The 22398-nt window shown below is 45.7% G+C and overlaps 1 protein-coding gene across 1 annotated transcript in view; it reads right to left on the bottom strand.

Moving 5' to 3' along the window:
* DNAH3 (dynein axonemal heavy chain 3) overlaps window positions 1–22398 on the bottom strand; it is a 123838-nt gene that overhangs the window by 23287 nt on the left and 78153 nt on the right. Inside the window, exons 39-50 of the mRNA XM_038762475.1 lie at window positions 20135–20264; window positions 18469–18705; window positions 16664–16767; window positions 14626–14920; window positions 12539–12718; window positions 12001–12124; window positions 11741–11897; window positions 10518–10661; window positions 9010–9676; window positions 8516–8681; window positions 4959–5175; window positions 3402–3584 (exon numbers count right to left, since the gene is read on the bottom strand). Coding sequence (XP_038618403.1) covers window positions 3402–3584; window positions 4959–5175; window positions 8516–8681; window positions 9010–9676; window positions 10518–10661; window positions 11741–11897; window positions 12001–12124; window positions 12539–12718; window positions 14626–14920; window positions 16664–16767; window positions 18469–18705; window positions 20135–20264 — 2604 coding nt within the window. The remainder of the gene's footprint in view (window positions 1–3401; window positions 3585–4958; window positions 5176–8515; window positions 8682–9009; window positions 9677–10517; window positions 10662–11740; window positions 11898–12000; window positions 12125–12538; window positions 12719–14625; window positions 14921–16663; window positions 16768–18468; window positions 18706–20134; window positions 20265–22398) is intronic.

Genomic DNA, 22398 nt, shown 5'->3' with positions numbered 1-22398 from the left:
CTTGGTATAGGCAGGGAACAGGTCTGCTAATTCTGTTGTAATGTACTCTCCCGAGCGCTTAGTACAGTGCTTTGTACATAGTAAGCACTAGATAAATACTATTGATTGATTTGGAGGCTGCTAGCCTCTGGGCAGTATTGCACTTATAGGACAATATCCCTGCCCATTTTAAAAAGCCTAGGTGAGCTGTTACTTAGGGATGTAGCTCGGCTTAGTGGAAAGAGCAGGTACTAGAAATCAGGAGATCTGGGCCCTGGTCCTGCCACTCATCTGCTGTGTGACTTCGGGTAATAAACTTAACTTCTCTGTGCCTCAGTTTCCTCATCTGAAAAATAAGAATAAAATACCTGTTCTCCCTCCCTCATAGACTCTGAGTCCCTTCCTTGAGAGGGAAGCTCTCTGATCTGATTATCTTATCTTCTATCTATTCCACAGCACTAAGTACATTGCTTGGAACGTAAGTGCTTAATAAGTGCCTTCATTATATTATTAGTGTTAAGCAGTTTTAAACATTCCCTCTAAGAGGATTCCTAGAAGAGACAAGGAGGTCAAACCAATTAAGCAGATCACTAATGGTGACAAAGCCATTTCCCATGAAATGATATGCTTAATTTGCATTAAAATTATCATTCAATTTATGTGAATGCTTTTATTTTCAGAGTATCCTAAAGCTCTAAGTACAATATAAGCTGCTGGACTTCATTAATGGAAGAGAGAAAAGGAGCAGAGACCATTATCCTGATGGTTGTGCAAGAAGAATTAAAGGCTAAGAAAGATAAGGTGCCTTTCCAGGGACCCAAGGCGGAGTATGGCAATGAAATGTGGGTCTCTTCTTTCCTAGGCTGGGGCCCTTGCTACCAGTTTATGTCCCTTTTGTCCCCATTTGTCCCTTCGATTTCCCTCTCAGGATTCTGCACAAGGCAATAACGATGAACTCTGCCCTTCTAGACTGTAAGCTTGTTGTGGTCAGGGAACATGTTGGCCAACTCTGTTATACTATACTCTCCCAAGAACTTAGTACAGTGCTCTGCACACAGTAAGGAATAAATATCATTGACTGAGTGACTGATTGAAACAGAAATAGCCCCTTTCTGGCAGACCCAGAGAGCTAAATCCCAGCTTGCTGCACTTCCCCTGTCAGTGCAAGCCTCTTATTTACCCTTCCTCCTCCCTAGGATACACCTGGATGGCAAGAGGTCAGCACTTATCTAGCACTGCATCAGGCAAGTGGCTGGCTGAGGGTGATTCCCCTGGTTTTAAACCAAGGCCCAGGGACAGTAAAGGAGTTTTAGACTGTGAGCCCACTGTTGGGTACGTACTGTCTCTATATGTTGCCAATTTGTACTTCCCAAGCGCTTAGTACAGTGCTCTGCACACAGTAAGTGCTCAATAAATACGATTGATGATGAGTTACTTAGGGTGGGATGGCAGGCTGGCCACAGTCAGGATAAGAACTTACACACCCTGAAGTTCAGCCTCTGAGCATGGTTGCCACCATCCTCAGGGCTGATGTGCACCCAGCTGCTTCTGATCATCTTACATGGGAGGAGCTCCTTGTGCACGTCTCAGCACTAAGGCTGGAAAAGAGGAAGCTCCATGTAGGATGAAAGCCCATCTGGGTGATGGAGCAAAGCAGCTCCGGGTCACGGGTGCCGGAATGACACACTGGGACCAGCTGCAGGTGCTGCAGTGGAAGAGGAGGTGAGGGCACAGGCCAGCTTTTGGCTACTCAAAGCTTAAAATTCCACTAGTAATTAATAATAATTGTGGTATTTGTTAAAAGCTTACTGTGTGCCAGGCACTGAACTAAGTGCTGCAGTGGATATAAGCAAATCAGGTTGGACACAGTCTCTTTCCCATATGGGGCTCACAGTCTTAATCCCCACTTTACAATTGAGGAAACTGAAGTGAGCCCGTTGTTGGGTAGGGACCATCTCTATATGTTGCCAACTTGTACTTCCCAAGTGCTTAATACAGTGCTCTGCACACGGTAAGCACTCAATAAATACAATTGAATGAATGAATGAAACTGAAGCACAGAGAAGTGAAATGACTTGCCCAAGGTCACACAGCAGACATGTGGCAGAGGCAGGATTAGAAGCCAGGTCCTTCTGACTCTCAGGCTCATGCTCTATCCACTAGGCCACACTGCTTCTCACTGCCAGTGGTGCTCAGAGTGGATAATCTTTTAGACTGTGAGCCCACTGTTGGGTAGGGACTGTCTCTATATGTTGCCAACTTGTACTTTCCAAGTGCTTAGTACAGTGCTCTGCACACAGTAAGTGCTCAATAAATACAATTGATTGATTGATTGATTGATAATCCATTTAAGAATAATTGGGGTTTTAGAACTTTGCTTGGGTTGACCGGGCCTGGCCTGAACTAGCCTGGTTTAGCTTGGGTCGGACCAGATCCCCTCTGAACCAAGTTCAGGCCTGAAAGACCCAGTCCAGGCCAACACTCAACAGGGCCCAAAGGATGGGTTCACAATCCTTACTGGGGCAGAAGCAGCGTGGCTCAGTGGAAAGAGCACGGGCTTGGAGGTCAGAGGTCATGGGTTCTAATCCCAGCTCCGTCACGTCTGCTGTGTGACCTTGGGCAAGTCACGTAACTTCTCTGAGCCTCAGTTACCTCACCTGTAAAATGGGGATTAAGACTGTGAGCCTCACGAGGGACAACCTGATCACCTTGTATCCTCCCCAGTGCTTAGAACAGTGCTTTGTACATAGTAAGTGCTTAACAAATGCCATTATTATTATTATTACTATCATTATTATTATTATTATTAGAGAAGCAGTGTGGCTCAGTGGAAAGAGCATGGGCTTTGGAGTCAGAGGTCATAGGTTCAAATCCCGGCTCCGCCAACTGTCAGCTGTGTGACTCTGGGCAAGTCACTTAACATCTCTGGGCCTCAGTTACCTCATCTGTAAAATGGGGATTAAAACTGTGAGCCCCCCATGGGACAACCTGATCACCTTGTAGCCCCCCCAGCGCTTAGAACAGTGCTTTGCACATAGTAAGGGCTTAACAAATACCATCATTATTATTATTATTATTATTACTGGCCTTATAGTCTAAAGGAACATGGGTCAGTCACGCCTGCACAAATGTACTACACATATTGCAGTTCTGGGGCTGGCCCTCCCCAAACCTGTAAGGCCTTCCATACAGCCTGACCTGCCTTTTGTGGGTTGGAGATAAGCCACTGCCAGATTCTACAGGAGTTAATAATAATAATGATGGTATTTGTTAAGGGCTTACTATGTACAAAGCACTGTTCTAAGCGCTGGGTACTGTGATTTATTTTTCCCCACTACCCATGCCTGAGGTACAAGCTCTTCCACCTCCCATCCCACATGGAAGAGGTTGTAGCCCTCTCGATGACATCATGGAGCCTGTACCTTGATTCCTTGAGAGACAGCTGCGGCCTCGTTGGCCTCTTGCTCATCCGCCGATACCAGGGCCTTTTTAGCATCTGCTTCAGCGGTCTCTTCTTCTATTTTCACCATCATCTTTTCTGTCTCTTCAGAAGTTTGAATCAGTTCAGGCTGAAGGGCAGTTAGTTCTTTTTGCATTACTACCACCTTACATAGACACGAAAGAGGGAGGAGGAGAACAAGTCTGCAATCAGTATACCCCTTTTCTCAATTCTTGCTTTGCCTGAAACAGTAACGCTGGCAGTGAAACGTATGTTGAAGTGATTTCAACACTGTTTTGGATGGTACCAAGGATGCCACCCTCGGGGATACACTTTTTGAGGGGAGATGACAATCACAACTGTAGCATTTGTTTAGCACTTACCATATGCCAAGCACTGTATTAAGTGCTGGAAAAGTTACAAGTTGATGAGGTTCCACATGGGGCTCACAATCTAAGTAGGAGGGAGTATAATACTAATAATAATAATAATGATGGCATTTGTTAAGCGCTTACTATGTGCAAAGCACTGTTCTAAGTGCTGGGGAGGATACAAGGTGATCAGATTGTCCCACGTGGGGCTCACAGTCTTCATCCCCATTTTACAGATGAGATAACTGAAGCAAGGAGAAGTTATGTGACTTGCCCAAAGTCACACAGATGACAACCGGCTTCAAGGCTGTCCATCACCTCGCCCCCTCCTACCTCACCTCCCTTCTTTCCTTCTACAGCCCAGCCCGCACCCTCCGCTCCTCTGCCACTAACCTCCTCACTGTAGCTCGTTCTCACCTGTCCCGCCGTCGACCCCCGGCCCACGTCCTTCCCCTGGCCTGGAATGCCCTCCCTCCACACATCCACCAAGCTAGCTCTCTTCCTACCTTCAAAGCCCTACTGGGAGCTCACCTCCTCCAGGAGGCCTTCCCAGACTGAGCCCCCTTTTTCCTCTCCTCTTCCCCATCCCCCCGCCCTACCTCCTTCCCTTCCCCACAGCACCTTTATATATGTTTGTACAGATTTATTACTCTATTTATTTTACTTGCACATATTTACTATTCTATTCATTTTGTTAATGATGTGCATTATAGCTATAATTCTATTTGTTCTGACGATTTTGACACCTGTCTACATGTTTTATATTGTTGTCTGTCTTCCCCTTCTAGACTGGGAGCCCGTTATTGGGTAGGAACCATCTCTATATGTTGCCAACTTGTACTTCCCAAGCGCTTAGTACAGTGCTCTGCACACAGTAAGCGCTCAGTAAATATGATTGAATGAATTGGCAGAGCCAGGATTTGAACCCATGACCTCTGACTCCTCTGACTCCCAAGACCGTGCTCTTTCCATTGAGCCACGCTGCATCTCTCTAGAATTTAATCCCCATTTTACAGCTGAGGAAACTTAGGCCCAGAAAAGTTAAGTGATTTACCCATGGTAACAGCAGACAAGTGACAGAATTGGGATTAGAACCCAGATCCTCTGACTTTCAGGTCTGTGCTCTTTCCACTAGGTCATGCTACTTCCCAATTTAAGAATCAACTTACTTGTGAAGATGCAAAATCAAGTTTCTGAAGCCCAACAAGGTAGCGGTTTCTCATCATATCAACCTCTTGTCTTTTGCTGTTCAGTAAAGTCTTAAAGGTCAGAATCAGCTCTAGGTAAGAGGTCGGGGTGACGTAGTTGTGTCTTCGTAGCGTACTGAAATAGTCCTCCGACAGGCATCTCACACTTTCCTGGAAATACTTGCACATCGATACAACCCTAAAGAAAATCAGAGGTAGTCACGCATTCACCTTCTTTCTCCAAGCGGATTATAACAAATTGGGGAATGTTGTTGGGTAGGGACCATCTCTATATCTTGCCAACTTGTACTTCCCAAGCGCTTAGTACAGTGCCCTACACACAGTAAGTGCTCAATAAATATGATTGAATAAATGAATAATAATAATGGTATTTGTTAAGTGCTTACTATGTGCCAGGCACTGTACTAAGCACTGGGGTGGATACAAGCAAATTGGGTTAAACACAGCCCTGTCCCACACAGGGCTCACAGCCAGTCTTAATCCCCATTTTCCAAATGAGGGAACTGATGCCCAGAGAAGTGAAATGACTTGACCGGGGTCGCACAGCAGACAAGTGGCAGAGCTGGGATTAGAACCCATGACCTTCTGACTCTTAGGCCCATGCTCTAAGCACATTTGGACTTGTCTCCTTGGGCTTCTAAAGACATGAGCCAGTTCTACTTGTGGGGAGGCCAAAATATGTTGCCAACTTGTACTTCCCAAGCGCTTAGCACAGTGCTCTGCACACAGTAAGCGCTCAATAAATACGATTGAATGAATGAATGAAAATCAGATTCCTGCACACTGAGCCCTGTTCTGTCAGGGAGCAGATAGCACCCCAGGGAGAGGCGGAGGAGAGCACAGCCTTGCTTCTCCTCTTCCCAAACCTGCCTTGAAATTGGCGTGGTGCCGGACAGTGCTTCAATTAATTAACTCATTCAATCGTATTAAGCACTTACTGTGTGCAGAACACTGTACTAAGTGCTTGGGAAAGTACGATGCAACAATAGAAAGTGACACTCCCTGCCCACAATGAGTACGCAGTCTAGAGAGGGGGAACACACACATCAATACAAATAAATATAGATATATAAAAAAGTGCTGTAGGGCTGGGAGAGGGTGGAAGAGCAAAGGGAGCAAGTCAGGGTGACGCAGAAGAGAGAGGGAGATGAGGAAAAGCGGGGCTTAGTCTGGGAAGGCCTCCTGGAGGAGATGCTCCAGTCCATCAAGCAACTACATCCTGCCAGGCCTCCCTGGAATAATAATAATAATAACGTTGGTATTTGTTAAGTGCTTACTATGTGCGAAGCAGTGTTCTAAGCGCTGGGGGGGGGGATACAAGGTAATCAGGTTGTCCCATGTGGGGCTCACAGCCTTATTCTCCATTTTACAGATGAGGGAACTGAGGCACAGAGAAGTGGCTTGCCCAAGATCACACAGCAGACATGTGGGGGAGGCGGGATTTGAACCCGTGACATCTGACTCCCAAGCCCGCGCTCTTTACACTGAGCCACACTGCTTCTCTGTGCCCTCCCTCCGTTTGCTTCTGGGAAGGGCTCACCCAGCCCGATGCCTCCAACTCCATCAGGCCTGGGGTTATTCGGAATCCCAAAGCCCAGGGTTGGCTGGAAGTGGGGGCCATTCACCCGGTTTTATACTAGACAGTCTGGTTTTTCAGCTGGTCTGACCTCCACTTGGTATCAACATGCCACAGCAAATCTTTATGTCTGATAGTTTTTTTGGTGCGTTTTTAAAATAGAATTAGTTAAGTGCTTACTATGTGCCAGACACTGTATTAAGTGCTGGGGTAGATACAAGCTAATTGGGTTGGACACTGACCATGGCCCGCATAGGGCTTATAGTCTTAATTCCCATTTTACAGATGAGGTAACCGAAGCACAGAGACGTGAAGTCAGTCAGTAAGTTAATTGCATTTATTGAACACTTACTGTGTGCAGAGCACTGTACTAAGCACTTGGCAGAGAACAACATAATAATAAACAGACACATTCCCTGCCCACAATGAGCTTAGAGTCTAGAGGGGGAGATAGACATTAATAGAGAAGCAGCGTGGCTCAGTGGAAAGAGCACGGGCTTTGGAGTCAGAGGTCATGGGTTCAAATCCCGGCTCCACCAACTGTCACCTGTGTGACTTTGGGCAAGTCATTTATTCTCTGTGCCTCAGTTACCTCATCTGTAAAATGGGGATGAAGACTGTGAGCCCCCTGTGGGACAACCTGATTGCCTTGTAACCTCCCCAGTGCTTAAAACAGTGCTTTGCACATAGTAAGTGCTTAATAAATGCCATTATTATTATTATTAATATAAATAAATTGCAGATATAATACATAAATTACAGATATTCATTCATTCATTCAATCGTATTTATTGAGCACTTACTGTGTGCAGAGCACTGGACTAAGTGCTTGGGAAGTACAAATCAGCAATATATAGAGACGGTCCCTACCCAACAACGGGTTCACAGATATGAAATGAAGTGACTTGCCCAAGGTCACACAGTGGATAAGTGGCAGAGCCAGGATTTGAACCAGGTATTTCTGACTCTCGGGTCCGTACTCTATCCTCTAGGCCATGCTGCTTCTTGTGATAGTTTCATTTTAACAGCCTTTTGACGCCTGCCACCAGGTCCCCCAGGCTTGGATGTGACGCCCAGGCTTATGGTCATTGGGAAAAGAAATGAAATGACTTTGGAGCAATGGAGGGATCTGGCTTGCTCTCAGCAACACACTCCAAATTCTGCGGATTTATGTCATTAAGAATCCATTACACTGTCATTATAGGTTATGACACCTACGTCACATGTAGGGCTATTGCTCTCAAGTTGGCAAAGGGGTGTGACATATTCTTTAATGCTGTCAGGAACCACTTTAGAGGGTGGACTTTGTGGCCCACTCTGCAGGGTAGGGATCCCCTAGGGATTAAGGAATGGGCTGGACCTAGCCAGTCACCATTTCAAGAGGGCTAGGAGAGTTCCCTGGACTCCCTCACTGCATCAGGGACATGACCCTGCCGGGCATGGTTTCCCCAAGGGCCTCTGCTGCTTGGAGGCTGTCCCAGGGTCTGGTTTCCTGAATTTCCCTGGGCCTGAGAGGGGCTTGGGGCCTGTAGGTCCTGTGCACATCGGCTAAGTGCTCCAGGAGAGTAGTTGTTGCCATGGCATGTCTGGGTGGGAGGTAAAGCAGACCATGACATTTCAGGACTGTCCCACACAAATCAGGAAATCTGATCATCTTAATGACATTTCAGGACTGTCCCACACAAATCAGGAAATCTGATCGTCTTAGTCCCTAGGTATAACAAGGCCTATTGACGGAGGGTGGTGATCTCTTTTCCACTTAGGATCATTTAGAAGTGCAGAAGACAGTCCCTTCACTCTGAAGGGAAATTTACAAAGGGAAAGACCCATTCCCAGATTTGGTCAATCAATCAATGGCATTTTGGGAGTGCTTCCTGTATGCAGAGTACTTGGAAACAAGGAACTATACTAAAGTGCTCAAAAGCAAGGAACCAACTCTTACTCTTTCCGGATTTCATCTTCAAGCTCCACGTCTTCTAAAAACTTGTGGGCCACCATCTCCAGCGCATCCGTGGGCCAAGCCTGGAACCAATCGATGGTGCAGCAATTGATCAGGGAAGGGAACATCCTCAAGCGGTTCCGGAAGGCATCCCCAATGGGGCTCATGGCTGAAAGAAAAAAATCACGCTTCATCATCAATCGTATTTATTGAACGCTTACTGTGTGCAGAGCACTGTACTAAGCGCTTGGGAAGTACAAATTGACAACATATAGAGACAGTCCCTGCCCAACAGTGGGCTCACAGTCTAAAAGTCTTCATGAGTGCGCCGACTGTCTGGTTTTTACCCTGCACTGAGTACAGTGCTTGGCACACAGTCAGAACTCCTCACGTATCCCCCATTATTGTAATTGTTACCATGGTTACTGTTCTCCTTTTCAGGAGGGCCTGCAGCATGGAGAGAGAAAAACCTAATGAGATTGTTTTTGTTTTTTTACCTAGAACAATGTGGAGATTTTTTTTCACCCTCTCAATAAAGAAGTTGTACATAGAAAGGGGCGTGACTTCAATCTTTCTTCCCTCCGCCCTGGCTGTTGCCTGCATCTTCTCCACAATGTCAGCCTTCTCGTCGGCCATAAAAATGTTGGGCACGTCGCCCGTGTTCAGGAGCATGTTGATATCCTCTACGAAGGCCTCATCCTTGATCTGATTGTCTGAGAACAGGAAGACCGTGCTCTTGCTGGCCATCCCAGCCTGCAGCATGATCTTCTTCACATCCTCCCGCCAGTCGTTTTTGGTGTAGTTCTTGGTGATCTCGATCTGAAACAGCTCATGGGAGTTTATGAAGGAGGCCAGCTTGCTGGCACTCTGCCTTCCGCTCCCCCCTATGCCCACCAGCAGCAGGTGTCCGCTGTCCTGCTTCAGGACCCTGCAGATCCGGGAGATGTGCTCGATGGCAAACTGGAACATAACCAGGGACATGGGGGCCTTGCTGATGTTGTTGAACTCTTCGAGGTAATACTCCATGACCGTGGTAAGCTGCGTCAGATCCGTGATCTCGTCGTAGACCTTGAGGTCGCTTTCGGGCTTGACAAAGTCTCCGAAGAAGAGGCTGCGGATGTTGTCATCCTCGATCTTTCCAGAGGGGGACAAATGGCCCAGGACCTGAGGGAGGGAAAGCAGAAGCTCAGGAGGTCGTTCAGAGAGTTTCCACCATGATTATGTGGGATTTTCTGAGATTTTGTTGAGAAGCACCATGGTCTAAGTGGAAAGAGCCAGGGCCTGGGAGTAGAGGACCTGGGTTCCAACCCTGGCTCTGCCACATGTCTGCCGTGTGATCTTGGGCAAGAGGCTTAAATTCTCTGGGGCTCTGAGAAATGGGGGTTAAATACCTGTTCTCCCTCCTACCTAGACTGTGAACCCCAATGGGACAGGGACTATGTCCTACCTGACTATCTTTTATCTACCCCAGTGCTTGGCACAAAGTAAGCACTAGAAGACCATAATGACTAATATAATTACTATTCTAATTCACCGAGAACTAACATGCTTTGCTGCCATTCCAAGCAGCAGCCCTGTGCAGTGCAACCATTAAGGCTATTAGAGCAGTATTTCTCAATTTTAAAATGAAACAGGAAGCTCTGCGGTTCCTACTTTGGGGCATTTTGTCAATCAATCAATCAATAAATGGTATTTATGTGTGCAGAGCACTGTACTAAGTGCTTGGGAGAGTGCAATACAACAGAGCTAGTAGACACGTTTCCTGCCCACAATGAGCTTACAGTCTAGAAGGGAGATAGACACTAATAACTAATTTAGGGAAATGTACACAAGTGCTGTGGGGTTGTGGATGGGGTGAATACCTACTGTCCAAAGGGTACAGCCACTGTCAGTGCCACTAAGTCATAAATTGGAGCTCAGCAGTCCACAGGAGTTAACTACGAAGCAGGGAGCCGGAACTGACCATGTATTTTCCTTAGGTCCAAATCCCGTGCCCAACACCTACCTTCTCAACATTCTTTTTGAAGCAATTGAGGGTGGTCTCCTTCACCATGCTAAAGAACACCTGCCTGTCTTCATTGTCTATCAAGCGATCATAGAAGACGCGATAAACTTCATGGATCCAAAGGCGGATCAGCTTTTCTCCATCCTGCAAGGCAGAGGTGATTATCTGTGTGCTAGATGGGGGGAGCCTGCTGGCCAGCTAAAACCAAGAGCAATGAAAGTCTCCTCCCGGCTCAGCCTCCAGGCCAGCAACTTGCTTCCTAAGTGTGTCCCTGACTTTCATGAATCACAAAGTATTTATGTCAAGCAGAACCTCAGGCAAATGTGGGCACCCCAACTGTACGGTCTTCCTCTGATCTGACTGCATTAAATTTAACCCAGAGCCTAGTACAGTGCATGGCACACAGTAAGTGCTTAACAAGGACCACAACTATTATTATTAACTTCCTCTTTCCATGTCCTTGCTCAAGGGACAGGCAAGCTGTGTCCTGAATGGGTTCTGAGTGATCCCATGGTGGTGGGCTAAATTATCCCTAGAGGCCCAAAAGGAGTAATGAAGCTACTGAGGGATCTTTACTTATTCCCAGAAAGTAGTTTAGATACTAAACTGGGACAATGCTTAACTCACAAGGACAGTCTCTTCTTGACAGCCTCCAAACAGTTGAATAATATGAGAAAAGGAGAGGGAGAGTCCCCCTCCTCCCCCTCCCCATCCCCCCGCCCTACCTCCTTCCCCTCCCCACTGCACTTGTACATATGTCTGTACAGATTTATTACTCTATTTATTTTACTTGTACATATTTACTATTCTATTTATTTTATTTTGTTAATATGTGTTGTTTTGTTGTCTGTCTCCCCCTTCTAGACTGTGAGCCTGCTATTGGGTAGGGACCGTCTCTATATGTTACCAACTTGTACTTCCCAAGCGCTTAGTACAGTGCGCTGCACATAGTAAGCGCTCATTAAATATGATTGAATGAATGAATGAATGAATGAGAGTGGAGAAGAGGATAGGGAGATGGGAGGAAAGAGGAAGGAAAAGTCTGTGGATCTCACAGCAAACCATATTCAAGTGACATTTTTGAGCATTTTGCTGCATGCTCTCACTAGTCTCATTTATTTTAGTTATCTTGTTGTTCTCTGGAAGAAACAGTCTAAGTAAAACCCAAAATTTATCACAAGATGGTCCCCGTGAACAATGACAACAATAGTATAACAGCTAACCTGTAAATGGGTGTGTGGGCACAGCAGCACGCCTTGGATAACCCGAGAGAAATCCCGGAGATTGAAGACATAATGGGATTTGGAGGGAGTTGGAAGGAAGTTCTCCACCGCGGTTTTATAAATAGTCATCGTTGCTTGGACCAACATCTTGCCAAACCTTTAAAATGGGTCAAAGAAATGGAAATCCACTATGGAGCCTGGGCTGAGAGCGCACCCACACTTCTCTGCCGAGCCTTATGGGTCTGCAGGAGCCCTCTTACCTCAGAAACATCACATCAAAGCCTTTCCCAAAGTGCCAGTTGACGACGGAACTGAAAATCTTGCTCAAAATCTCGTCTTCAAAGGCATTGATGGAAATGATATTCAGATGGCGTGTGAACCGTCCTGAAACACATAGACACACATACACACACACACAGTTTTCTCTTCGCCTCATTTAGTTTATACTTCAGCTAAGAATAGAGCAAATTTTAATGTCCAAGCCTCCAGAGAATGGATTCTTATAGCTGAAAATTGGAAAGGACCTGGAGAGCTTTATTTAGTACCTCCTCTTCCAGGCAGAACTAATTTTAAACAATCTCAGAACAATGATTCCTCTCCACTTTCACTAGAGGACTTTCAAGAGACATAGATCTCCATCTCCCCTTGCCCCTTCTCTAGGAACCCCAAACCACCTCACTGGCAGGAGGGTCTTCCTTAGGTCTAGCCTAAATCCTTCCTGCGACACAAGCCCAGTTGCGATGATAAATTGCTCTGTGAAAGTTGTTGAAATGTGGGAATCTGGTTCTCTTCACATACCTGTAATGTGGTTTCTCCCTCCACCTGGAGGACCCATGGCTGAAACAAGCAACAGATCAATAATGTCCAGTCTAGATGTATCCTTCTTGTCATACCAGTGACCGTGGTCAATCCACTGCCTCAGAAGTTCAATAGGTGGCTGGGCCCCATATATTTCCTTGGCTGGCATGTTAAGGTCGTCTAGGAAAAGCAGTAATGACCAGAGTTATTAACACGACACATTTGGGTGTTCCAGCATGCTAACATGGGAAAGACATTCAGGTCCCACCCACTACCTTTAGCATTTCTCTCCTGATTTTTGTCTCCCTGGCGAGACTGGCAGATCCTTGAGGGCAGGGATTACTAACTCTAGCTAATTAACTTCAAACTAACTCTATTATATTCTACATCAAACTAACTCTATTGTATTCTACTAAGCACTTGGTACAGCTCAGTGAAAAGGGCATCGCAATCACCATTATTGATGGTTTGATTTGACATTCATTCATTCACATTTATTGAGGCTTACTGTGTGCAGAGCACTGAACTAAGCCCTTGGGACAGTACGCTATAACAATAAACGGACACATTCCCTGCCCACAACAAGCTTTTGCCAGAGAAAGACCTTGAGCTGTGAGCCACTAGTCAAATGGTCCCATTTGAAAAAGTGACATTCAGGCCACACGATGAATTCCCCACAGCAAGGTTTGGGAGGTCGGGGCATTTCGGGGTTCAGCAACCAGTGCAGGAGTAGTGCACTTGGGTTCACCTAGTGAATATTCCTGCTACCAGGGTGGGGACAATCATAGAATTTGAAAGCTGGAGCTCGCCTGGCCCAGCCTGTAAGCAGGAGTGCATTGGGCTGCTTTTACAAAAAAATTCCCTGAGGTTGGAGATCTAATAACATGAGAAGCAGGGTAGCCTAGTGGAAAGAGCCCAAGCCTAGGAGTCAGAAGGCCAGGGTTCTAATCCTAGCTCCGCCAACTTGCCCCCTGTGTGACCTTGGCAAGTTCCTGGACTTCTCTGGGCTTCAGTTTCCTCATCCGTAAAATGGAGATTCAATTCCGGTTCTCCCTTCTATTTAGACTGTGGGCTCCACTGGGTCAGAGACTCTGTCAGACCTTAGTTACACAACCCTGAGAGCTCAATCTAGCACCAGATCCTGTCTGTTCAACCTTCACAACATCACTAAAATCCGTCCTTTCCTCTCCATCCAAACTGATACCACATTAATCCAAGTGCTTATCCTATCTCACCTGGATTACTATTTCAGCCTCCTTGCTGACCTCCCTGCTGCCTATCTCTCCCTACTCCAGTCCATACTTCACTCTGCTGCCCAAATCATTTTTCTACAAAAACACTCAATTCATGCTTTCCCACTCCTCAAGAACCTCCAGTGGTTGCCCATCAACTTCCACATCAAGCAGAAACTCCTTACCATTGGCTTTAAAGCACTCAATCACTTTGCCCCCTTCTACCTCACCTCATTACTCTCCTACTACAACCCAGCCCAAACACTTTACTCCTCTAATACCAACCTACTCGCTGTACCTCAATCTCATCCATCCTGCTGCCGACTTCTCACCCACATCCTGCCTCTGGCCTGGAATGCCCTCCCTCCTCATATGCGATAGACAATTAATGTCTCCACTTTCAAAGCCTTATTGAAGGCACATTTCCTCCAAGAGACCTTCCCTGACTAAGTGCTCATTTCCTTTTTTTTCCCACTCCCTTTGGCACTGCCCTGACTTGCTCTCTTTATTCACCATCCACACCCCACAGCCCAAGCCCCACAGCATTTATATACATATCCGTAATCTAACTATTTATATTAATGTCTGTCTTCCTCTCTAGACTGTAAGTTCACTGTGGGCTGGGAATGTATCTGTTATATTGTTGTGTTGCACCCTCCCAAGTGCTTAGTACAGTGCCCTGCACACAATAATTGCTCAATAAATACAATTGACTGAGATCTGATAATACTCTATCCCAGTGCTCAGTACAGTGTGTGGTACATAGTAAGCACTTATCAAACACCACGATTATCATCATTATTTCCCAGTAGTATTTTCCAGTTTCAAGCACGCTTTCTAGCCCACTTGGCTTACCAACAAACACCACCGCTTTTTTCCCCATAGGAGGTCCAAACAGGCCTTTCCGCCGCCGGTCCAGCTTAGACATGATGATATCCTGAGTCTGATTGGCCGATGTCCTCGCGGAGAAGTTGATGCAGTTGGGCATGTACGTCACTTTGGGGAGGTGGAACAAGAAGTTGTTGGTGATGGCAGACTTCCCTGTGCCCGTGGGCCCCACAAACAGCACTGGGACCTCGTGCTCCAAGTAGACTTTCAGGAAGAAGGTTTGCCGAGCTGTCTCCATGGTGGGAATGATGAGTTCTGAGACCTGTAGCAACAGCAACAAGATTAGACAGGGAAGCTGCACAGCCTAGTGAAAAGAGCTTGGCTCTGGGAGCCAGAGGACCGGGGTTCTAATCCACCACTTGTCTGTTGTGTGACCCTGGGCAAGTCACTTCATTTCATGTCTGTAATTTATCTATTATATCTGTAATCTATTTATATTAATGTCTGCCTCAGTCACCTCATCTGTAAAATGGGACTTAATACTGTGAGCACTATGTGGGACAGGGATTGTGCCCAACCTAATTATCTTGATACAATGCCTGTTACATAGTAAGCACATGACAAATACCATTAAAAAAATACAGTTCCGAAAGAAGTAACCATCCTCAAAAATGTATCCTATGCTGGAACTTACAGCAGAAGACAGTATTTAAAGCTCAACATTCTCAACAGCTATTATCAACACATGCCGACTTAGTGAAAGATTCTACACTAGCCCTGAGGGAATTTACAAACAAAGGATAAAGAATGTTCCCAGGTTGGAGGACCCTCTCCAACAACAGTTTTTTTTTTGTGGGGGGTTGGGGGGCATTGCCATATTTGCCCATTGTTAGCAGAATACTACTGCAGGAAGTTGGAGAGCTGGCAGTTTTGAAGGGAAGATAATCAGATTCTTAGCTGGGACTCTCTAAGCCTAAACTTGTCTAAAAGTAGCCGTTGTAACTCAAAAATTCTCTGATAATCTGCAGGTACTTAACTCATTTGTTGGGTACTTACTCATTTAATAATTATGGTACTTGTTAAGTGCTTATTATGTGTCAAAGACTGTTCTAAGCACTGGAGTAGATACAGATTTATCGGGCTTGACACAATCCCTGACCCACATGGGGCTCATAGTCTAAGTATCAATAGCATCAATATAATTCTATTTATTTATATTGATGCTATTGATGCCCATCTACTTGTTTTGTTTTGTTGTCTGTCTCCCCCCTTCTAGGCTATGAGCCTGTTGTTGGGGAGGGGTTGTCTGTATTTGTTGCTGAATTGCACTTTCCAATCAATCAATCAATCGTATTTATTGAGCGCTTACTGTGTGCAGAGCACTGTACTAAGCACTTGGGAAGTACAAGCTGGCAACATATAGAGACAGTCCCTACCCAACAGCGCTTAGTACAGTGCTCTGCACACAGTAAGTGCTCAATAAATATGATTAAATGAATGAATGAATAAGTAGGAGGGAGAATAGGTATGGAATCCCTGTATTACAGTTGAGGAAACTGAAGCATGGATAAGTTAAGTGATTTACCCAAGGTCACGCAGCTAGCAAGTGGCAGAGCCAGGTTTGGAACCATGGTCCTCTGGTTCCCAGGCCTGTGCTCTTTCCACTAGGTCTCCCTTCTGTGTCACCTATGCACTTGATATTCACCCCACCCTCAGCCCCACAGCGCTTATGCACCTATTTGGAATGTATTTTAATATCTGTCTCTGCCTCTAGACAGTAAGCTCCTTGACAGGAAACATGCCTACCAACTCTGATGTATTGTACTCACCCAAGTGCTTAGTAGAGTGCTCTGCACACAGTACGTGCTCAATAAATACCACGACTGATTGCAGAGCACTGTACCAAGTGCCTGAGAGAGTACAACATAGTTGGTAGACCCAATCTCTGTCTTCAAGGAGCATACAATCTAGTGGACCACCCTGGCTGGTACTAAAACAGATCTTCACCCTCTGTTCATTGCAAAATGACTTCTGGGAGGTGCTGGAGGGAAAATATGTCTTTTACTTTGGTGCCAGGAAGAATGGTCTCCTCTTCTTTGGTGATGTAATCGGTCCAAGTGTTCCAGTGTCCGCTGCTATGCTTTAAGAAATAGAAATCGTAGACACTCCCTATCCAACAAGAAGCAGAACAACCCATGAGCACAAGGCAATAATCCATCAATTAATCATATTGATTGCATCTGTTTGCTCTGCCGACATCTGACCTGTCCACCTCAATACCACTGTACATGCCAACCCCTCTGTCTGGAATGCTGTCTTGCCTTCCCTCCTTCAAAAACATCTAAAGCCCCACTTCCTCCAAGAAATCTTCCATGATGAACACGAAACAATTCTGATTCTGATTACTCTTCACTTCTGCTTTCCCAGCTCACACATACATCCCCAAATCATCTGCAAATGCTTTTACTGCTTGCACTTTTGTGCTCTGGGTTTCTGTTATTTATACTTTATGTCTTCTTGCTTGTTTCCGCTATACAGTTTATCTTGCCCCCTTCATTAGTCTCTCATTTCCTCTTTTCCCACTTCCTTCTGTGTCGCTCTTACACTTGGATTTGCCCCCTTTGCTCATCCCTCCCTCAGCCCCTCAGAACTTACATGCATATCCGTAACATTTATTTATATTAATGCCTGTCTCCCCCTCTAGACTGAAAACTCATTGTGGGCAGGGAAAGTGTTTACCAGTTCTGTTATACTGTACTCTCCCAAGTGCTTAGTGCAGTGCTCTGGACTCAGTAAGCATTCAATAAATATGACTCAATGATTGATTCATTCATTTATTAGACTGTAAGTTCCTGAAGTTCAGGGCAACGTCTGGCTCTTATTTTGCAACTTCCTGCATTGTTTAGCTTGGTACTTACGGCATTTATTCATTCAATCTTATTTAATAATAATGATGGCATTTGTTAAGCGCTTACTATGTGCAAAGCACTGTTCTAAGCACTTACTGGGCACTTACTGTGTGAAGAGCACTGTACTGAGCTCGAGAGAACACAATATAACTATAAACGGACACATTCCCTGTCCATGGTGAGCTTTTACTGTGAAATAGATGGGATACCACAGTAGGATTTGGATCTGACTTGTCACCTCTTAACCAAATAGGGCAGCTGATCATTCTATCCTTTACTGTGATTTGTTCACATCTGCCAGGGGAAAAGACCTAACCCAGTCCCTCTGCATTCCGAGAGGGAGAAACCATAAGCAAGCCTCTGTAACACTGGCATCCTGGTGACCCTTGTGAGATACCTGGGTGCTTCTGCTAACAGGCAGTTAGGCAGATGAATAGGACATTGGGTAGAAACTAGGGTAATTGTGCAATCAGAGGGGAATTTAGCATGACAAACACTTGGTTGCCTGTCCAACTGCAACCCTCCACATACAGTATTTCAAAAAAAATACAGAATCATGGTGACTCCAGGATGGGGTTCACCCTTGAAGTCAGAGGAACTCAACTCTGGGAAGGTTTCCAGGTAGCCTGGAACCCCTCCAGAGAGACTCAGTTCTGGCCCTCAGCAGGTCAGAGAACTTGCTGATGACCTCACCTGTTGCATTTTTGCCACCTTTATCAGGAAGAAACATAGCCTAAAATAGCTCCCAAATCAGCTAGTCACACCTCCCAGTCAGTCAATCTCTTCTTAGATGGGTCCTGGGAGAAGAACCAAGGTGCACAAGGAGAAAAAGGAAATCTGGTGGATTTTATACACCCCACCAGGCCCTGACTTCAGGGCTGGTTTTCTCCCCCATGGAGGGGAGAGAAACAGTGTGTGAAAGCTACACAAGAACAGTAGAAAGGTGAAGACCCACAGGTACCTCTTTCCGGAAATATGTTATTCTTGGTGAGTTTGACACTTTTGGGCCTGGGGTTGGAATCATCCATGCCCAACAACAGATTGCGGAAAAATACGTCAAACTTCTTTCTGCTGTCGCTGTTGATGGTGCCAGCCACCGTCCACACCACAGCAAAGAGGAACAATCCCTGCAGCCAGAGGAAGATCTGCTGGTTCGTCAAGGATTCCTGTTCATCTTCTCCAGCATTCTTGATTTCATCTGCAAAATAATAATAATAATGGTATTTGTTAAGCGCTATGTGCCAGGCAATGTACTAAGTGCTCGGGTGGGTACAAGGAAATTGATTTGGAAACCGACTCAGTCCCCTGTCAATACCCATTTGACAGATAAGGTATCTGAGGCACAGAGACATGAAGTGACTTGCCCAAGGTCTCACAGCAGAGAAGTGGCAGAGCCAGGATTAGAACCCAGGACCTTCTGACTCCCAGACTAGAGCTTACTAATGTATCGAGAGGCTCAGGCACTCGGCAAGGAGGACTGAAAGCTGTTAAGGGAAATTTGGGCTTATCTTTGAGATGCAAGCTCCTGTTTCCAAAACCCGAAAAAAAGAAAAAGAAAAACACCTCCTCTAAAGGTGAAAGAGAAGAGGAACTGAGACATCAGCAAACACACTATGCCTGATCCACTTGAGTCATGGTCTTCTGGGATTGAAATGCCTCCAAAATGAAGGCAGAGAGAAGTGAGATCAGAAATGTTAGATGGGCCTTAAGTGGGGAAGATCTTCCACTCACTACCACATCTGGTTTTTTTGCTTCCTTCCAGCGGTGAACCTTTTCCTCTGAGTCTCTAGGGGTAAGACTGTTCTGGGAAATGAGTATTCAGGGGAAAATGTTGTTTGGGACATTAGAACTCTTTTGAAGGGGGCAAAATTTGGCTCAATAATTCTTCCAAAGCCCTGTCACATGCTACTTCTCATTTTGTTCTTCCTATTTATTGAAAGTTTTATAAACAAGCAATATGTCAAATGTGTATAGAGCAAAAGCCAGGGTTTAAAAAAGAAAACAAACCACCAGAATTATGTATTTGCTGATCGTGTTCAAGTTACCACATTCTATTCATTCTTTCTGCCACTCATTTTAAATTTAAAAACAGTCTAGTTTCCCAAAGCTGTAAACCTCCATTCGTGCTTTTTTCAGTTTTATCAATTACTTTAGAGGCTGGTAGTTCATTATTTTTGATGATAATGAAATTGAGGTCTAAGTGACATGCCCAGGGTCACAAATGTATTCACGGCAGGGCGAGGAGGACTAGACCCCAAGGGATCCCAATTTCCTCTCCTTTGGCTCAGCCCACTAGACCATCCAGCCCATGTCCCAGAATTCTCACCTTATCTAAAATATAAGCATTATGTATGAGCCTCAGATTGGATTGGGGATTTCCCTATATTATACCTTGGAAAAAGGAAAGATGGAAATTCCCTATCCAAATCAGGAGTTGGGAACAGCTTCAGTTTTCCCATCTGTAAAATGGGGATTCAATACCTGTTCTCCCTCCCACTTAGACTGTGGGCCTGAGGGACAAGGACTTTGTCTGACCTGATTAATCTGAATCTATCCCAGCACTTAGAACAGTGCTCTACACATAGTATGCACTTAACAAATATAATAATAACAATAATGGTAATCACCCAGCAGGCAGGTGTACAGTCTCATCATGGAGAAGGCCAGGTGGATAGGAGATGTGGACACCACACATTTACACTTGAGCCGGATGAATTCCAAGCAGGGCTGAATGAGCCAATTGAACATGTCCTTCACCTGGATGTGGAATCAGAGGCAATTAGAACACAGAAGGAATAATGGCTAAGGGCATGAGTTGACATGCATCCCTGGGGTCCTCCAAAACCTCTAACGGCTACACATTTCCCTCCACATCAAGTAGAGACTACTTACCTTTGGCTTCAAGGCACAGTATCAGCTTCCCCCATTTAACATATCGACTCTCTTCACTCGCTATTCCTCAGATTGTGCTCTTTGCTCCTTCCAAGTTGCCTGTCTAACTGAACCTGGCTCTCAATCCTCCCACAAACAACTCCTTCCTCAAGCTGGGCCCTGAGCCTGAAATTCCCTCAAATTCACCAGACCCCAACAAGCCCCACCTTCAAATTTCTCCTAAAATCCCACCTATTCCAGGAAGCCTTCCCTGATTAACCCACAATACCCAAGGACACGTCACTCCAACTCCCGTCCTTAGCACTTATTTTTTTTGTTTTTACTACCCTCTTCAGTATCTGCTGGACAGATCTATTTTAATTTCAGTTTATAAGCAAAAATAGCCCTAGCACTACAAATGTCAAACATAACAACACAAAAAGGAACAGCTTTTTTGTGCACATCACATGCCTGGGACTGTGGGTCTGTAATTGAATGGATAGAGCATGGTCCTGGGAGTCAGAAGGACCTGGGTTCTAATCCCGGCTCTGCCACTTATCTACTGTGTGACCTTGGGCAAATCACTTCATTTCTCTTTGCCTCAGTTACCTCATCTGTAAAATGGGGATTAACTGTGAGCCCAATGTGACAGAGGGTCCGTGTCCAACCCAATTTGCTTGTAGCCTCCCCACCTCATCTGTAAAATGGGGATTAACTGTGAGCCCAATGTGACAGAGGGTCCGTGTCCAACCCAATTTGCTTGTAGCCTCCCCAGTGCTTAGTACGATGCCTGCTACATAGTAAGTGCTTAACAAATACCATCATCATCATTATCCAAGGGAGTCTGCCCCACCACCCCCATGAAAAGCCCCTCCTCAAAAACCACCAATGGTTTCCCACTCCTCTTCTTATCAAGCAGAAACTCCTGTCTATCAGCTTCAAGGCACCAAATCAGCTCCCTCCTCTCTACTTACACTTGTACCCTTCCCTCCATAACCCAGCTCTATGCCTCCTTCCTCTCAAACTAAATGACTCACTGGGTCTCATTCTCATCTCTCTCACTGTCAACCCCTTGATCACACCCTCCCTCCTGCTTGGAACTCCTTCCCTGCTTCACATTTCAGCAGATCACTTTTCTCCCAATCTTCAAAGCCCTTCTGAAATCACAGCTCCTCCAGGAGGCTTTCCCTGATTAATCTCTCATCTATCCACCCTGCCACTGCCTCTTGAGCACTTCCAGGTTACCTAAGCACTGGGGTACTCACCCACTCCTCTCCCACTGTGCCCTTATATCTGTCGCTTTCCCCTACTTGTAATTTATTTTAGTGTCTGTCTTTCCCTCTAGACTGTAGACTCCTGGAGGGCAGGGATTGTGCTTACTAATTCGCGCAAGCATTTGGTACAGAGCTTTGCACACTGAGTGCTCAAAAAATATTACTGATTGCCTCAGCATTTAATTCAAAGACACCAGGCAGCAGAGCAGAGCCCCAGCCTGAAATTACACCAGAGGGTCGGGCCCAGTGGGATTCTCAGAGATATCAGTTTAACCAAGGAGAGGGACTGGAGAGGCTGGAAGGAGCAGGGCTGAACTTCAAGCCTGAGATATACAATTACAGACCCAATTCACTGGCCTCCGAGATGGCTCAGGTCCTAAATGGTGCCGAAAGGCAGAACTCTGGATCCCTTGGCCCACTTTCCTCATTCTTGGGGGTACTCGGGGCAGCTGTAAACACCCAAAGCCTAAAACCGACTCCCTGTGACCTGCTGGCAGCAAACCCTTTTCCTCCTCAAACCTCCAGCACAGCAAAATTCACAGCAGACCATGGGCAAACTCACGATGCTCTCAACTCTCTCAATTCCATAGGTGCCAGTAAGCAACTTTAGGGGAGGGAAACATTCCCCCTCTTTCCCTGTATCTGGGGGAACCATATGATTTTTAGTATACAATTAGGATTTTGAGGTCCATGGGAGGCAACTTTTCATTTTAAGCCTGGAGGAAAATAGCAAAGTAAGAATGGAA

The sequence above is a fragment of the Tachyglossus aculeatus genome, chromosome 21, assembly GCF_015852505.1.
Source record: "Tachyglossus aculeatus isolate mTacAcu1 chromosome 21, mTacAcu1.pri, whole genome shotgun sequence".
Taxonomy (NCBI): Eukaryota; Metazoa; Chordata; class Mammalia; order Monotremata; family Tachyglossidae; genus Tachyglossus; species Tachyglossus aculeatus.
The sequence above is the reverse complement of the archived record's forward strand: the minus strand, read 5'-3'. Positions and strand labels throughout refer to the sequence as shown.